General features: G+C 53.5%; 2 protein-coding genes across 2 annotated transcripts; both read right to left on the bottom strand.

Moving 5' to 3' along the window:
• Window positions 1–1,818: 1,818 nt before the first annotated feature.
• On the bottom strand, window positions 1,819–10,924 carry PIP5KL1 (phosphatidylinositol-4-phosphate 5-kinase like 1). The gene is made up of 10 exons (XM_077145939.1): window positions 10,834–10,924; window positions 9,807–10,010; window positions 8,652–8,702; window positions 8,291–8,445; window positions 7,956–8,080; window positions 7,541–7,575; window positions 7,397–7,452; window positions 6,500–6,612; window positions 6,048–6,201; window positions 1,819–4,113 (listed from the first exon to the last, which is right to left on the bottom strand). Exons 1-10 carry the CDS (start codon window positions 10,861–10,863, stop codon window positions 3,846–3,848), a joined length of 1,191 nt encoding a protein of 396 aa, XP_077002054.1. The 5' UTR covers window positions 10,864–10,924; the 3' UTR covers window positions 1,819–3,845.
• A 3,195-nt stretch (window positions 10,925–14,119) lies between these two features.
• On the bottom strand, window positions 14,120–17,132 carry DPM2 (dolichyl-phosphate mannosyltransferase subunit 2, regulatory). The gene is made up of 4 exons (XM_077133535.1): window positions 17,036–17,132; window positions 16,655–16,744; window positions 15,748–15,850; window positions 14,120–14,815 (listed from the first exon to the last, which is right to left on the bottom strand). Exons 1-4 carry the CDS (start codon window positions 17,036–17,038, stop codon window positions 14,757–14,759), a joined length of 255 nt encoding a protein of 84 aa, XP_076989650.1. The 5' UTR covers window positions 17,039–17,132; the 3' UTR covers window positions 14,120–14,756.
• Between the last annotated feature and the right edge of the window lie 224 nt (window positions 17,133–17,356).

Below are 17,356 nucleotides of genomic sequence, written 5' to 3' on the forward strand. Positions count from 1 at the left end.
CTGCGGTATCACCTGCTGGTCTGTTCTGTTCCTGCCAGTGCGGCCGCAGAGGAAAGAGCGGTAGTGAGATGTTGGAGCTGCTGCTGCTCCCTGGAGCCACCGCTCCCTAGCTGCCTGGCGGTCAGGACTTGTGTTTCTCCACCTCGGAAGTTGGGGTCGAGGGGATGGGTCGGGAAATTAAGCAGGGAGAGGCGTCAGACAGACCTGAGTTCCAGGCTGGTAGGGGCTGCCAGATTTGGCAAACAAAAATACAGGACGCCCAGTTACATTTGGATTTCAGATGAACGAGTAATTTTTATTGATCGATTTAATTAAGTACATTTAAATGAATTATAAATGGTATAATTCATTTAAATAAATGGTATAATTACCATTTATTGGTTGTTTCATTTAACTGGGAGTCCTGTGTTTTCTCACCACGGCGCCTTTTTCTGGCGGCATAAACTTCCTCTGAGCCTGTTTCTCTCCTCTGTTAAGTGAGGATACTATAACAGTGCCTACCTCCCAGTGAGATCGTGCAGGGGGCAGTTGGTGGTGGAGCCAGAATTCCAACCCTGGCCAGCCCCACTTCAGAGCCAGAGCTCTTCTACCTACTTTCATCTCCCAAAGGCCCTTTGCCAGTGTCCAAATTCAAACGAACCCAATCAGGGTTCTATCAGATGCTGAAATGTGTCCCATTTGATGGCTTAACAGAGTCCCTCAGAAATCTCATATTCAAATGCCCCAGGGGCCAGCTGGTGACAGAAAGGATTGAAGGGGGCAGGTGTGGGGCAATATGGTGAAGTGAAGAACACATTCCTTTCTCATCTAAAAGCTTTTTAAACTAAATGTTGCATAGGCCAAACCTAACCACCTAACCATCCCCACCACAGCCACTTCCCTCTCCAGGACTCTGGTCTCAAAACCAGCTTGGATCCATTCAAGTCTGTCTGAATCTTCTACTCTGGCTCTCTTTCCCAGCTCCAACTTCCTTTCTCTCAGAGGCTCAGACACGGGCACAACACCAGGGTATCTGTCCCCAGCTCAGCAACCCTTCAAGACTCCAGGTCCAAAGCCAACCCCCAGAGCCTGGCCTCCAGGCCTGCATGCCTCTCCACGTCCTGTGTAAGAGGGTGAGGGGTTGGGAGGAATCTGCTGAAGTGGCCCTAGTCCTGGGGTCCCCTTTGAGCACAAGCCCTCTGTGTCCCCCTTCTCCCCAGCCTGGGCACACCTCGGGAGCCGGGGTCCAAGTTCAGTCTCTGAGGCCCCTCACCTGCACAAAGCAAGGCACACAGTAGGTGCTCAAGCCAGAGCCCTTCCGGCCTCTCCCACACCCCACCCCAAGTCCTTGTGTTTCAAGTTTCTTTCCTTCTAGACCCAGCCCCCAAAGAGGGCAATGTGAGAAGTTCCCTATGGAGTCATTCATCAATCTTTCCCAAAGAAGAAACTCCTTTCTTGGTAAGGTCACACACAGGGAGGGGCATAAGCAAGTTATGGTCTGGAGGCCTAGAGCAGATGAGGATCATATGTCCACAGTGGAATCGAGACTAGCAAGTCCCCAGCCCCAAATGAAGTCCCACACTCCTTACCCCAGCATTCAAGGCCCTGCATGGTCTGCCCTTTGGCTCCCTCTCAATTGCCCTCTGCCCACCCTGGGAACCCTTCTGATCCCTAAGTTCACCGAGCTCATTCCCAGCTCAGGATCTTTGCATTCACTGTGTCCTTTACCTGAGCTGCACTAGTCACATGGGTGGTACCTTGTCATTCAGCTGTCAGATCAAATGCCACCTCCTCAGAAAGGCCCTCCCCAACCACCCAATCCAACACTACACCCCCCATTGTATTTTCTTCACAGCATTTGCTACCTTCTGAAATACCCTGTGTATTAAGCTGGTTTCCTTGTTTAGGCCCATCCACCCACTAGACTCTAAGTTCTATGTGGGAAGAGACAGACTAGTCATGTTCTTGGGCGCATCTCCAGCCCCAGTGCAGTGTCTGACACATTCTGGGACTCTAGATAATCTCTGCTGAATGAATGAGTTAGGACATCCAGGGGTCCCTGGGCCCATGAGGTCTTAGACATATGGCTTCCCTCTCCAGCCTCAGGCTCTGCCTCATACCATTGACAGATACCTGAAGGGGATGACAGGTCTGAACCAAGAACTCAGCTCGGTGGGATCCAGACACAAGGAATCTGGGGCCAGACCCTGCCCCTGCCACGCTGCCCTGCACCGCTGTGTGATGAGCTTAACACACTTAGTATCTCAACTTCCTGCTGAGCCATATCCAGAAATTCCCTGGGGCTCCTGCCAACTCAGAGAGGTTGAGTAATCACCCATGGTCACTCAGACTGGAAAATCCAGGAATTCTCACTCGGCACTATAGCATAAGCCTTCCCTTTTCTTTCCCTTCCCCATCAGCTGATTTTCTTTAGGGATATCTCAAGGCCAATGGCATAGCAGTGCTTGGTGAGCCTGAGTAATTTTCCCAGGATCTCAGTGGTCCAGTCCAGAGGGGCATCACACTACCCCCCTTCCCTATACTGTACCGCAGCCACAGTGAAATTTTCTTCTCTCAAATGCCATTTTACTCTCACCCCAGGTCTTTGCTGGTCCCTCTATTGGGAATCCTTCCAGGAGTGCATCTGATGCAGACTTCAGAGCTCAGTTTGGAGGCTAGATCCTCCCACTCCACTCCCATCCATAAAAAAAATTAGGTGGGTGTCCCTTCCCCAAGCTTCTCCACAAGGCTGTGTCACATCAGACTGTTTTTGTCACTATTCCCCCAGACTGTGAATTTTGTAAGGTAGACTCTGTTCATCTTGTTCCAACCCCCATGTCCCCATTGCCCAGCAGAGGCAATATGTTTGATACATATTTAATCAGTTAATAAGGTCCATTTTCATCTTTTCCATTTTACAGATTAGAATGCTGAGGCACAGAGAGGTTTAGCACCTTGCTCTGGTCACACAGCCAGACCCCAGAGTAGTTCTGGGCTGGACCAGTGTCAGAGGTGGGCTGGAATTTCCTGGAGAAGGGAGGAGTGATCAGGGCCTGCAGAGGGGCTTTGAGCCTCTGCTGCCAGTGAAGTCTACGCAGCCAGGGCCCTAAGTTTGACCCAAACCCCTGTCTCCATTTCACAGATGAGAAAAGGGGTTCCCAGAGGAGGGTGGTGCTTATTTGAGATTAATAAGAGACGCATCAGAATGCCTGCCAGTGCTCCAAGAAGCCCTCCTTTCTCCCCAACCACCCCACCTTCTTCCTCTTGCATCCCTAGAGAAGCAGGAGCGAGGGTGGTCACCTCAGAGGGAGGCTGGTGGGATCCAGCTTGAGTTGAGGGCAGTGGGGCAGAAGGCCTGGGTTCTATGGCTGGCCTCACCTTACCAGTAGAAAACCCCTTAGAGTCTTTGGGCCTCAGTTTCCACATTTGGACGACCAGAGGGTTGGAGCCTCCAGCCTCTCCCTTTCCCCAGAGCATGAGAAAGGACTGAGGAACTGGTAGTTAAGAATGCAGGCTCCTGAGTCCAAAAGGCATGGGTTTGAGTCCTGACTCCAGCATTTATTGCTGAGTGATCTTGCTCAGTCCGTTCACCCTGAGCCTTCATTTCTGCAAAAAGAGAATAATAATAGATTTTTTTTGAGAATTAAATGAACTACTGTAGTAGAGTCCTTGGCACAATGCCTGGCACAGGGCCACCATCAAATGCGGCGATTGTTGTTATAAAGCATGAGAGGATGCTGCTGCCCCCTTCTGGCCATAATGTAGAACCGCAGGAGGGGAGACGGCGCCGCTGCCCGACACCGGCTGCAACTAGAGCTACTGGCCTGTGCCCATTGTCGAGATGAGGAGACTGGGGCTGTTCGCAGTTACTCGGTGTGAGCCTCCACCCACTGGCACAGGCGCCGGGCGTAGCGAGACGGGCTGACAGTGGAGAAGGTCCGGCCCGGGTAGCGCAGCGTCTTCCACAAGTACTCCAGCCGCTTGCGGAGCCCGTAGACTGTGGCGAGGTCCACGAGGCCGAGGAAATAGCGTTGCTCGGGCCCGTCCAGGATGTGTAGAGCGTTGGGGACGTCGGGCAGCAGGCGGCGGTTCTGGGCTCCCGGCTCCTCCGGGCTCTGCGCGCCCTGCACGGACCTGGGGCAGACGCAAGGGTGAGAGTGCAGCCTCGGCAGGGGGACTCCAGCCTATCAACCCTGTATGCCTGGCCCTGTACGCCCTGACCCTCCTCTTCACTCTCTCGTTCACACACCTCCCATGCGCCCAGGACTGTGACGTCAGATAAACCAGGAAGTTGACTAAATTGTACTTGGTGGTCTAAAGTTATGCTGTCCAACCCATCGCTCCTAGCCACACGTGGGCATTGAGTCTATAGAGTCCCAACTGAGATTGCTGTAGGTGCAAAACACACCTAATTTTTGTCGAATTTTAAAGACAGTATGAAAAATAGAATGTAAATGTCTAAAATAATTTTTATATTTATTATATACTGAAATATTTTGATCTATAGGGTTAAACAAAATATATTATTAAAATTAATTTCACCTGTTTCCTTTTACTTTTTTAAATGAGGCTACTAGAAAATGTAAGAAGACACGTATGGCTCGCATTGTATTTCTATTGAGTAGCGCTGGTTTACAGCATTTGGGTCACACACATCCTGACTCTGTATTTATGTGCCAAGTGCTTTGGAACTTTTTTCGGTTTCTCCTAGACTTCTGTTCACAGTTATCCAACCCTACAAGCCTCAGGGTAGCAGGGCTGAAGCCTTGTGAGCAAGATCCAATCCCAGCTGACAGATGGTACATGTCTTTTTGCCTCAAAATATATCCCAAATCAGAAGATGCCCTTGGCTGGGTCCCCAGCCAGAAGTAGGTTTGATTCTCTAACCTTGCCCTGCAGGGAGCCGCCGAGGGTTTTATATCTGCCCTGCAAGGCACTGTTAACCTTCTGTGGCTGCTGCCTTAACCCTCTAGCTGCTGAAAGGGGTGGGGGTGGGGATGGGGGACAGGCTTAAGAGAGAGGCTGGGAAGCAGAATGGGGTTGGGGCTGGGCAGTGGCTAATTACTAGCCACCATGGAAATATACTGAAAACCACCAGGTGTGAACCAGGGCATACTGGCAGCAGCCAAACCTAAGCACCAGCCTGTGGGTTGAGGGCAGGGGAGAAGCTGACTTAGCTCGACTGGACAGACTTAGGGAAATCTGTACCCCAGCACAGACATTTTCGCCCTCCTGTCAGTGAGTGACCAGCCCCAGGCTGCGTGGGGAGCCATTCCCCAGGATTCTGCCCAAGACTCACCCATTCCAAGATCCTCCACCAAGGGGCAGGGATGGGAAGCTGGATGAGCGGACCTCAGCTTTCACTTCTCTTGTCCACCCACCTGATAAATGGGCTTCTTTTCCTAAGGTGCCTGTGTTTACCTCTATATAATTCTGTTCAACCCCTGGGGTGGGCCTTAGACAATTGAAATCTAAATAATGTACGAATGTGAGCCCACAGAGGCCCTTCTGCAACTTCATTTTCCCTCTCTGAGTCTCAGTTTTCACATCTGTAAAATGGGAATGAACCCAGTCTCTCAATGAATATGGTCAGCACATGAGGAGTAAAGGTTAGAACTACAAAGATGAGGAAAACATGACCATGGCCTCACGGTCCTCAGCTGAGGTCCTTGAAGTGCAATGACCAGGTAAGGGGCAAGACTCTCTGAGGCAAAAATGAGATAGGTCCTTTTCTCCTGCTCCATATCTCCTGCTGGAAAACAGGCAGATTCTTCAAATCAGCACCAAAAACTCTTGCCCAACTGGACCTCTCCTGTTTTTATCTCCTGCTGTGACCCTCTGTGCCTGCTACTCCCCAACAGCCAGGCTTCTCCAGCCCCACACCCTACACATATGCACGCACATGTACGAGATACATACATGTCCCCACAAGCACTCTGCACTTTCCATCCGCCGAGACTCTCTCTGTGATGTTCCTCACACAGGGAAGGTACTCCTTCACCTCATCACCTTTCTTTCCCATGCGCTCATCATCTCATTTCTTGCCTCTGCTCCTGTTGGAGGCCCACCTGGCCATGCGGAAGATGAGGCCACTGCCCGGGCCCTTCTCGTCCTCGTGGAGTGGCTGGAAGGCCATCAGGAGGCTGTAGTCCAGTACGTTGAGCTCCCGGAGGAAGGCGGTGTCCAGTTCCATCTGACGGAGAAGCCAGCTTCTCTGGGGCCCTGCCAGAGCATGAGTGCCCCTACTTGAGTGCTCTCTATGTGCCAGGCGCCATGCTGAGGGTCCACATGCAACTGCCCCAGAAGGGCAGGCGTCGTTATTGCCTCCATTTCACAGATGTGGAAACTGAGTTCTGGTAATACCTGGCTAGTAAGTCACAGAGCTGGGATTTGAACCCTGCTCTTCCTGACTCCACAATTTGGACTTTGAATCCCTAGGTCAAAGGGCAGTGCCAGGGACACCCTTCTAAACTTCACGCTGAATAGAGGATGAGCAAGCAGTGACCAGGCCATGTCTCACCCAAGTTGAGGGTCTTGCCCTGAAAGTTGAGATCCTTCAGCACCAGGATGAGGGGGTTGCCCTCAGGGACTGGATCTACCCAGCGGCTCACCTCACAACCCTTGATGTCATACCTAGGAGTGAGTTTTACACAGAATTGAGACACATAGAGAACTTCTCAAGCTAATAAGAAGCAAGAGCTTCCACTAGGTGACTGTTGACATATGCACTAAATCTACTATAATACATCATCTCTAACCCTTAGCACAACCCCTTCTGTTATTGTTCCTGTGTTAGAGATGAAGAAACTGTGGGTCAGAGAGGTTCTCTGATGTGCACAAGACCACACAGTAAGTAAAGGGCAGAGTAGGGATTTGAACTCAGGCCTTCAGATAACCCAGCTCAGGGCTTTAACCCTACTTTGTGCTTGCCTCTCAGCATCATGACATTCCTAGGAGTGTCCCAGATACAAGGGATTCAACCCTTGACTGGAGCATCAGGAGTGCAGGAATGAAGACAATAGTCCTCGGGGGAGGGAACACCAATGGGGAGTCTTTGGACAGAGCCAGGGCTGGGAGGCACAAAGGGCAATGTGCAGTTGCAGAGGCTGGTTTTGAATCCCTGCTCTCACTTATTAGCTGTGTGGCCTTCCCTTTCCCATCTATAACTGGGGATTATAACATTCACCCATCAGAGTTGTTCTGGGAGTAAAGGAGATAATTAATGCAAATGGCTACTGAGTGCTCCAGAGAGGCTGGTTGTGGGTATCATTGTCACTGACACACCAGGAGACTTTAGGAACTTCCTTTTCCCTTCCTGGGCCTCAGTTTCACTGGTTCTCTAGGGAGTGTGGTTGCTTCAGGTGGCACATTCCGGGTGGGGCCGGGGTCCTGTGAGGCCTGGTCCCTCCGAACTCACCTCTCGGAGATGCGGCCCACGGGGTAGAAGACGCTCTGCATAATGATGAAGTATATCTGGGGGCGGGGGTGGGGAGTGAGGCAGGCCGGGGTCTCACCCTCCAGCCGAACCCCCGGCCCAGGCCCCTCGTCTCGGCTCACCCACCTTCTTCCCCCCGGCCACCCGCAGACTGTGCACTCCTGGAAGGAGAGAGCGCGAAGTGAGGGAGGGGCCCCAAACTCGACAATCCCGGGACCCCCGGCGCCAGACCCAAGCCACGCCTCCTTCTCAAGACCCTCCCCAACCCTAGTGCGCTCCTCCAGACCCCTCCCTCAGGCGGACAGCTCCTTAGACACCGCCTCAAGGATGCCCCACCCACCAAGGTCCCGCCTCCAGTCCGGCTTCGCCCACCGACCCACGACTGTCCAATCTCGAGCCCGCCCGTATGGGTCCCGCCGCAGGGTCTGAGCCTGCCCACCCCGGCCATCCCACCTCACCCGGGCCATCCCACTCCCGGGGCCCCGCCCGCCTCGCCCGCTTTGCCCCGCGGGGTCAGTAACGCAGCCCGGGCGGTCCGTACCCAGCAGCCTCGCGAGGAGCGAGTGCGGATGCCTCTGCAGGTGCTGCATGTAGCGGGGCAGGTGAGCGAGCAGGGCCCGCACCTCCCGACGCCCCTGCGTCTTCAGGAAGAAGCGCTGGTCGTGGCTGAAGGACGCAAGGGAGAGGTCACGGCTCGGGCCCGGATGAAGCGACCCCCGTCGGGCCCCCTGCCCGGGTCCCGTTTGTGGATTCGCCTCCCCAGTTTTGCCCTCCGTCTCTTCTCCCCATATCTCACCTCTCCCCACCCCTCAGAATCCTGCCTCTTTCCAAGCCGGGGCACTCCCCACCACTCCCCAACCCCTGCCGCCGGCTCACGACAGGAAGAAGCTGGCCTTGCTCTTGGAGGTGCTGAGGAACTGCAGGTAGGGGCCGCCGGGACCCAGTGTAGCCTGATAGTCCTCCTCTGCCAGGCCTAGGGAGCGGCGCAGCCGGGCGAAGGCGGGGCCTGCTAGGGTGCCCAGCTCGAAGCCCTGCGGGGGAGAGGACACTGGCTCAGGTGTGTCGACGCCGGCTCAGGTGTGTGCAGGTAATCCTGGGGCGTAAGGGTGAAGGTGACCACAGCCTTCCTGCAAGGCCCTGAGGCAAACCATCACTCCCACTGCACAGTTGGAGCAATGGAGAAAGAGAGGAAAGATGGGTACATGCCCCCTCCCACATAGGAATCTTGGGATCCTACCTCGTGAACTTGGGTCAGGACCTCGGAGAAATCATCCTCATTGGGCAGCCCCTGCAGAGAGCAATGAAGGGGCTCACGGAAAGTCTTAGCCTGGCACTGGCGGCCCTAGCATCTCTAAGGACTTGGCCACGAGGGGAGGAGCCAAGCCAAGCATGTACCTGGCCTCATCAGTCTTCCCCCAGGAACTATGACTGCTCTGAAGGTGCTTGAGATGGGTAGTTGGGCAGCTGGTTCTCCCCTCCCAGGACTGGGTGCAGGGCCTGGGTACATTTGGCCCAGTGCTGGCTGTTCAGCACGAGGCCCCAAGCCCAAGCCTGGCTCATGCCAGATGAAGTTGGCTGTCATCCCAGAACAAGAAGATGGTCCTGAAGCCAAGGAACCAGCCTGACCCAGTCTGGGTGGGGCAGAATCAGGGAAGGCTTCCTGGTGGAGGTGACCTCTAAACTGAAATTTTAGAGGAGGAGCAGGGTGCTCATGGCAGAGGGAAGGGCACTGGTGACCACCAGAAAGGGAAGGAGGATCTGAATGGCTGAAATGAGTAATGGAGGAATGGAGTGCAAGTGAGGATGGGCAGCTGGCCCTTAGGCCTGAGTCAGCAGGATCTGGAGACCATGCTGAGGAGCCAAGAGTCCATCCTGATGTTACTGGAGAGCCATGAAGATTTTCAGCAGGTGATAAGGTTTAGGAATGACTGGCTCCTCACTCTCCCTGGACCTCCAGGTTCTGGTACCGGGTATGTGGTCACACTGTGTACATGCAAATACACATAGACAACCCACATGCTTACTCAGGCCCTGCTGAGCTTGCATTTGGGCAACCTTTTCTGCTGAGCCAGCCTTGCCCCTGCTTGAGCTTCAGGGAGGAGGGGTGAGGCTAGTGGGGTGGGGGTAGGGTCCCTTCTCACACCTACACCAAGGAGGGGTTGAGAGGGCCTCGGAAACCAAGCACAACCAACTTCCCAGCTCATTACACAGATGAGGGGCTACCTGGCTTCAACACCATTCCAGAACACCCCTCCCCCCACCCCCACATCAGGCTTCTGCCTCTTCCTCTTGAAACTCCTTGGCTGATCCCAGCCTTACAGTGGTAAACCAGGGCATTGGCCCCATCTGGCTGTTGGTACTGTGGGGCCTATGAGATGGACTGGCCACTCACCGTAGGTGGGTGGTCCATGGAGACCTGGGTGGCAGCCCACAGCCCTGCCTGCATCATGCATGTCAGCTCGTACAGCTCATGGCCCAGTCCAATCTCAAATAAGCCCAGACGTGACTGCTTGTCCCACAGGCGCCAGAGGAGGCCACGGCGGCTGGAACTCGAGGTGGCTGCTCTACATCCACCCTCCGGGGAAAGGGTCAGGACCTGGTGGGAGGAAGCATAAGAAGCAATGAGCATGTGGCAGGACCGCAGAGGGGAAAAGCCTCTTTCGGCTTTTGGAGAGTCCAGGTTTGAATCCCACCTCCACTCCTCATGAGTATTGCCTTGCCTCTCTCTGCCTCAGTATCCTCAGCTATATAATAGGGATAGTGGCCTCATAGAGTATTATGAGGGGTCACACAGAGCTCGGCATCTTAAGTAGAGTAAACCGTTTTATTTTTATTAATATTATTATCAGTGGGTAGAGCATGCATTCTTCAGTCAAACCAGACCCAAGATTTACTGGCCTCTCACCAGCTGTGCGACCTTAGGTCAGTCAGCCTCTCTCTCCTTCATTTTCTCATCTGTAAAATGAGGATTATAGCAACTTTGTTGCACCCGTGGTAGTAGTGATGCTGGTAATACAGGCATCTCTTCCACTCGTCTGTGTGCAGGGTGAACCGACGGGTCAGCACAATGCTGAGATCACACCAGCTGACCCATTAGTGGTAGTGGGCACCGGCCATGTGGCCGGGACTGGCTGAGAGCTTGACCTCCTAACAGCCCCAGGAGGGAGGGGCTTTTATCATCATCTCCATTTTCCCGGTGAGGAAACTAAAGAAGTTCTCGGGGGATACTCACCAGGCCTCCCCCAGGCCCCCTCCATACCTGTGGCCCTATATGGGGCGTGTCCTGGTCGCCCAGAGCAGGGCCCCTCCCTGGCTAGTATGGGGGCGTGTCCGCGCGGCTCGGGTTGGGGAGGCCCGGCCCCTGCCCCACAACCTCTCCCTCGCCTGTCTCTCCTGTCCTCTCTCGGGTCCGCACCTACCTTGCGGGGCCCGGGGCTCGGAGCGGCCATCGCCCCTGCAGCAGCTTCCCGGGCTCTGGCCGCGTCCCCAGCTGCCCCGCTGCAGGAGCCGGGCCCCGCCCCCGCTTCCGGACCGACCAATCACACGGTGCGGGTCCCCGCTGCGCCCAATCCGCGCGGGGGCGCCGGCCATCGCCTGCGGGTCCCGCCTTCCCGGCTGCAGCATCCTCGGGATCGCGGTCCAGGCGGGGTGGGGCGGATGGGGCGCCGGGCGGCGCCCAGGGTCCGCCGGAGGGCCAACCCCCATTCTGTGTCCCTGGGGTGGGGGGCTCGGGTCTCCGGGGCCGCCTGGGGAGGCGGGGTGGACTAAATCCAGTCCCGCCCATCCTCGCTGGTGTGAAATTCCCACCGCCTCACTCTGCTCTTCTCGTGAGGAAAGGAAGGTCCAGAGAGAGCAGTGACGGCCTCCAGGTCACACAGGAAGTCAGGGGCATGCACTCATTCAACACAGGTTTTTTGAACACCTACTGTGGGCCAGGAGCAAAGTGCTAGGAGATTAGGTGGTGAGAGAGAGGGAGGGATACATCTGCCAGAGTGATCTTCTAAAAGCAAATCACATGATGTCGCTCTTGTGCTTAAAGCTTCCAGTGGCTTCTCCCGGAACCCCTGGCCGTGGTCCCAGGCCCTGCGTCATGGACCTGCCCACTCCAGCCCCACCTCAGACCACACCCTAGGCTATCACCCATCTACCAGGGTTCCCTACTGGTCCTTAGAAACCAAACTCTTTTCACCTTCCGGCTTTTGTGTTTACTGTTCCCTCTGCTTGAAATACATTTTCCCCCCAGACTTTCAGGTGTCTTATTCTTTTTTGTCACTTCCTAAGAAAGGCTTTGCCTGACGGACTAAACTAGTGCTCTCCAACCCCCCAACCCCCACCCCCGCCAAATCTTGATCACATCACCTTGCTTTATTTTGTACATCACCCTTAACACCGTCAGAGAGCACCTTGATCATTTCCTGGTTTATTACGTCTTCCCCTAGAACGTGAGTGCCAGGAAGGCAGGGATCATGCCTGTTTAATTTCCTGGCTCAGTGTCTGGCACAAACCAGTGAGGAGAATGTGCAAATGAGTCCCGGGAAATGAAAGCCAATGTGGGTGGCGGGCAGTGAAGGAAAGCTGGGGCCAGGGGTTTCTGCCAGGTTACTGCCTGGGGTCAGGGCAAACCAGATTCCGGGGGAAAGTCCCATGAGTTCAGCTCATGACAGGGTGAATTTGAGGTGCTGTTGAGACATCCAATGGGAGTGTCAGGTTGGCAGCTGGGTGTATGTACAGTGCATCTGGAGCTGAAAGGAGAAGGCTTGGCTGGAGACAGGCCTGGGCATGACTGAGTCACCCAAGGAGAGTGTGGGGTGAGAAGACTACCACTGGGGCACGAAGAACCACCATTTCATAACAAAATGGACAGGCATGAGTACAAGACACACAAGAAATAGAGAATGGATCTTCAGAGACACCAAGGCAGTGTTGTGGGTGGTTAAGGGGGGTTGTTTTAGGGATATTCCAAATGAAGCAGAGAGATCAAGGAAACGTCCTTAGGATTTAAAGACTGGATGTCATGATGGGGAAGGTCCAAGCTCAGCCTTCTGCCTTTCTCTGTGACCCACAAATAAACCCTGTACTTGGGACTGTGTTCACCTGGCTTCTAGAACGGCATGATAAATTGGGCTGACTCCCTTCCCAGGAATTTCTTGAGGTAAAATATCCCCTAGCATATAGCAGACTACCCGTACATTCCTTTCCCTTTTGTCCTGAACAGGGAAACAGTCTAAAGTAGGGCCATTTCATGGCATCTGCTCACCTCTGATACATCTGTTCCGGGCAGGGAGGAAGCAGTGTACTTCCACTATGACACAAGAAGTGTGTGTCGATTATCCCTCACTGTGTTGGCTTCAGATTGAGACCCAGTGGCCATGGGGGCTGACGCTGCTAGCAGAGGTGACCTTGCTCTGTCTGTTCTCTGTGAGTAAAATGCTTTCCCATGAAGAGCCTGTGTGAGGCATGCCTTTGTTGGCAATCCAGACATGACACCTGCAAACCATGGAGTGGGCTGGGCCCCTAGGACCGCTGTTCCTGGGGGCAGGGACTGGTATGCTCGTTGCTAACCCTGGAGTTGGTAATAGTTATCTCTCTATCTGACTGACAGTTTGGCACAGCGGGTGCTGCCTTCCGAGAGTGGGGGACAGAGTCAGGTGGAGGCTGAGCATTGGGGGGAAGTAAGGAAATACAGCTGATGAGGCTGCCTTTTGGGGAAGTTTGGTTGAGAAGGAGAAGAGAGGGAGCTACCTGGAGGGGATTATTGGGTACTTTAAATGGGAGCCTGGAGTGTATTCATGAAATAATGGGAGGACCACCTTGAGAGGGAGAGGTTGGACATGGGGGGCCTTTGGTGACAGGAGGCTCCAGCTATAGTGGTGGGAGAGGATAGGACCCAGGCCCCCGTGGGCAGCTCTGCCTAGGACAGGAGAACAAAGGAGAGGGAGGAACAGGATAGGGTGAGACATGTAAACATCCACAGGATGTGACTGCAGTTTGTCTCTTTTCTCTGTGACGGGGGAGACAAGGTCCTTCATTCACTGGAGGAAGAGTAAATATCTGAGGTTTGAGGGGATGGAGGTTTCTACCAGGCACTGTGGAGAATGGGTGAGTCAGCTGTCCCGGGTGGGGGTGGGGCACAGTGCACCTGCTGCAGGCCTGGGGCTTTGTCAGCCCAGCCCACGGGAACAGTGTAACCATCCCTGTTCTGACTCAGCCACAGTCCTCACTGGCCAGGATGAGCTGAGATTCTGCTGAGTACAAGCAACAGATGGGAAATAGGCTTGGGCTTTTAAAGGACTGGCTTGAGGGTCCCTGATTTGCTAATGCATGCTGGCCAAGGTAGTCAAGAGGTGTGTGGTGTGTGATGCGGTTGTGGGGGGGGGGGGGGTGCTGATGTGGTCACAGGCAGATTGCTATGCCAGAGACCCTCTACTCCCACCCCAACCAGAAGGTGATAGAGATTCTAAGCTCCTTCAAGCATTTATGCCAACTGTCCAGATCCAATTCCCCAGCCATGAGCTCCACAGGGCTGCAGTCACATCTGTTCCAGTCCCTGTTTTATCCCCATTATCTGGTCCAGAGAAAGCACCTGAGGCATCATCACTGCACGAACCAGGACCTTCTAACTTGAGATGAACGCAGGGGCCAGCTTTGAGCAATCCCAGCCCCACCCTGAGGAGCTCCCCTAGTCAGGGGTGGCACAGAGACAAATACATGACTAATATTTATTGTTAAACTCTCCAAACAGGCCAGATCAGTGGGCAGGGGGCAGGGAAGAGAAGAAGAGAAGCGGTCAGCCTGGGGGTCCAGTGTGGCTACCCAAATGCACCATCACTCTAACGGCGGTGATCCAGGAGATCAGTCCTTCCCCTAGGCTTTCCAGGCCTAGAAGTCCTAGTAGGGTCTGGGGCTGTGTCAGACTTGGGAAATCTGCCTCCATGGAGAGGTGAGTATAATGGGGAGACACAGCATGTTGCCTTAGAATCTGCTAAGTCCAACATATAAAAGGAGAGAAACTGAGGCAAGAGAGTAGAACCTAGAAGAATAAAGTGACAGAGAGGCTGTAGGTGAGGCGGGAAGTACCAGCATCTTTCTGGTCCTGGGCCAGAAGAGAGTGAGAAGGAGATTTCCAGGTACCCCCACTCCTGGCTTCTGGAAGGGTAAGGAGGGGAGGAGTGGGGCTGCGGTCAACAGTGAGCTGTGAACTGCTCCATCCCATGGGATGTCTTCAGGGCAGCCAGGCTTGAGAGGCTTCAGTGTCTTGACCGGTCCTGCTGGCTCCCATCTTTTGTCCCTGCCATGAAGGGGAGGCAGAGAAGGGGCAGGCAGCCTCCTCCCCCTTGGGCCTTCACTGGGCCTTCTTGGATACCTTCTGATTCTTCAGCATCACGTAGGTGATGAACATTCCTGGATATTAGAGACCAGAGATGCAGGATAAGTCTGGGCTCAGGGATGCTGGCAGGGCAGGACAAAGTCACCCCCACCCCGGGACATGTGCCTACCCCGCCACACTCCAGGCAACTTTGTCATCTTCCTGTCATTCATCAAGCTACGTATTCACTCACGTTAATTAAGCAAACACCAACTGAGTGTCCACCACATGCAGGACACTATATTTGGTGTTTGGGATTCCATGGGAAATAAAATCCATCCTTCTATCCACCTACTCACCCACCTATGTACCCACTCGCCCATCTGCCCACACTCAAAACTTAATCACCTACCTGCCCACTCACCCACCCATCTAGGATCATCCAGTCATCTGACTGTGGAATCATCCAAACCACTTTCTTGAGCACCAATTTAGTGCCAAACCCTGTGTAAGGTGTCGGGGACACAGTAATGGTTAAGACACAATTCTTGGATGGATGAATGGATAGACAGATGGACGGAAGGACAGATAGACAGGTTGAATGATTAGGCAAATGTGGTAAAAGGCTGAAAGTTAATGAAGATGGGTATCTGGATGGGGGGTATGCTAGAGCACTCTGTATGGGTTTTGGATTATTTTTGCAATTGTTCTGTAAATTGAAATTATTTCAAAATAAAAAGCTTATTTAAAAAATAAAAAAGAGTGATGGTGGTGGGGGAGGTGGGGGGCAGGAAAAAGGGAGATCTCCCATGAGAGAACATGAGCTCACGGCATCAGAAAGAGCAGATGGGTTAATGACCTTCAGCCTTGAAGGATGAGTAGGAAAACCCCATGGGAAGAGTTGGGGTAAGGATCCTTAAGCAGATCTACAGCGTATGCCAAAATGCTGAAGCATGTTCAAGGGTGGGAGAGGGTCATGGGGACCCTGCAGATCGTCCTGCCCAGGACTGAGGGAGTGATGACTTACCAACAAACAGGAGCAGCAGGAGGCCTGCGGCCAGTGGGATGGCGACAGCATAGGCTCGGGGTAGGAAATACTTGTGGATGACATGCTGGCTGTCGATGAATGGCTGGTATCGGGGGAAGAGCTCTAGTGAGCATTAATTGCCTTGCCTAGGTTCACTCAGCTTCCCAGACCAAATGTTCCAGCCTCTTCCATCAGAGGCTGACCCCAGTCAGGGCACTATGATGACATTTGCTTTTAAGATTACAGCATTTTGGATTTCTTGGTTTGTTTCCTTCTTTCATTTATTTAATGGTTATTTACTGGGCACTGGCTTGGTGTCTGCTCTGGGTTGGTGCTGGGGACTTGGCAGTGAACAGAAGACAAGGAACCTGCCCTAGGGCTTAGCAGAGGTAAGGGATAAAATAAGGAATTCTCCAGTGATTCCCAATCTGGGGTCCAAGGTCTTCTTGACTAATATTTTTCTTCAAAGGATAACAAGTTCTTCAAGGTTTTGCCTTCCAAACACACTGCACTTCTTAAGCAATAACCAACACATTTCCCATAAGAAAAAAAAGTCCTAAAGGCCCTCACAACATCCATGGGCACTCGCCATACCCAGGGGCAAGGAGAATAGCCAGAACTGGAAATCCCATCAAAGGCAAAGGAACTCAGGAACAGGGCTTTACAGTGTAGCGGTTAAGCATGAGACCTTGGGCCAGACTTTTCCCCTGAGCCTCAGCCTTCTCAACTTTAAAATTGGGACACCACTAGTATCTTCCTCCTGGTACGGTTCTGGAGATTTAATGAGATAAGGCAGGTAAAGCACTTAGCCTGTGACTGACACACAATAGGTGCTTAAACGGTGTTAGCAGTCGGTTTCGGGATCCAAGGATGTGGAAAGGTTCAGGAGAGGACAAGGGAGACGTACCAAGAGAATCACCCAGATGGTGTAGTAGGTGAAGATGACCAGACTAACAGCGACGAGGCCAAGTCCCACCACCTGGTCTGTTCCCGTGGCCTGGAGAAAAGGGAGGGTTCAGTTGAAGAAGTGATTCTCCATGTAGGTGAATTAATGCAGCGCGGATGTCTTATACTCTAAGCTTCCCATTCATTCAAGAGATCTATAGAGTGTTAACTAGGTATTGGTTTCTAGGCTGAGAGGGGGGTACTGTCCTCGGCGTTTGCATCCGGATAATGTGCCCGCGGGAGCGCAATCCCAGTTTCGAGCGCTGAAGACCAAGCCCCAGAACGGACTCCGGACCCCGCCCCAACGCGCCCCATCTCCTCGAAGACCTAGTCATAACCTCACCATTTCCCCGCCGCTCCGCCGCGAGAGTAGAAAGCCACTTCCGGTTCTGGATCCGGGTCCTTCTTGCTCTGAGACGCGGGGCACGCCGGGAGTAGTAGTTCCCAGACCGATCCCGGAACAAGTCGCTCGAGATCAATAGGCCGTCGCATCAATTTTGCATGTCGGGAATTGTAGTTTCTCAAGGAATGTGGGGCAGGTTGTTCCCTGAATCCCTCTAGGGAATAGGATCGAGTTGGAAACCCAGACTGCTTGGTCCTTGTGGCCTTAGTCTTGTGGACCCAACCCAGAAACCAAATCCATCCCTAAATATTTCAGCATCCC

The sequence above is a fragment of the Tamandua tetradactyla genome, chromosome 2 (assembly GCF_023851605.1).
Source record: "Tamandua tetradactyla isolate mTamTet1 chromosome 2, mTamTet1.pri, whole genome shotgun sequence".
Lineage (NCBI taxonomy): Eukaryota > Metazoa > Chordata > Mammalia > Pilosa > Myrmecophagidae > Tamandua > Tamandua tetradactyla.

Coding starts and splice junctions, on each gene's coding strand:
- DPM2 (XM_077133535.1), bottom strand. Junction 15,851..16,654: donor CCATCTGGGTGATTCTCTTG/GTACGTCTCCCT, acceptor CCCCGATACCAG/CCATTCATCGACAGCCAGCA. Junction 14,816..15,747: donor CCTGCTGCTCCTGTTTGTTG/GTAAGTCATCAC, acceptor TCTAATATCCAG/GAATGTTCATCACCTACGTG.
- PIP5KL1 (XM_077145939.1), bottom strand. CDS start 10,863: ATGGCCGCTCCGAGCCCCGGGCCCCGCAAG. Junction 10,011..10,833: donor CGAGCCCCGGGCCCCGCAAG/GTAGGTGCGGAC, acceptor TCCTCCCACCAG/GTCCTGACCCTTTCCCCGGA. Junction 6,202..6,499: donor GGGCAAGACCCTCAACTTGG/GTGAGACATGGC, acceptor ATGCTCTGGCAG/GGCCCCAGAGAAGCTGGCTT.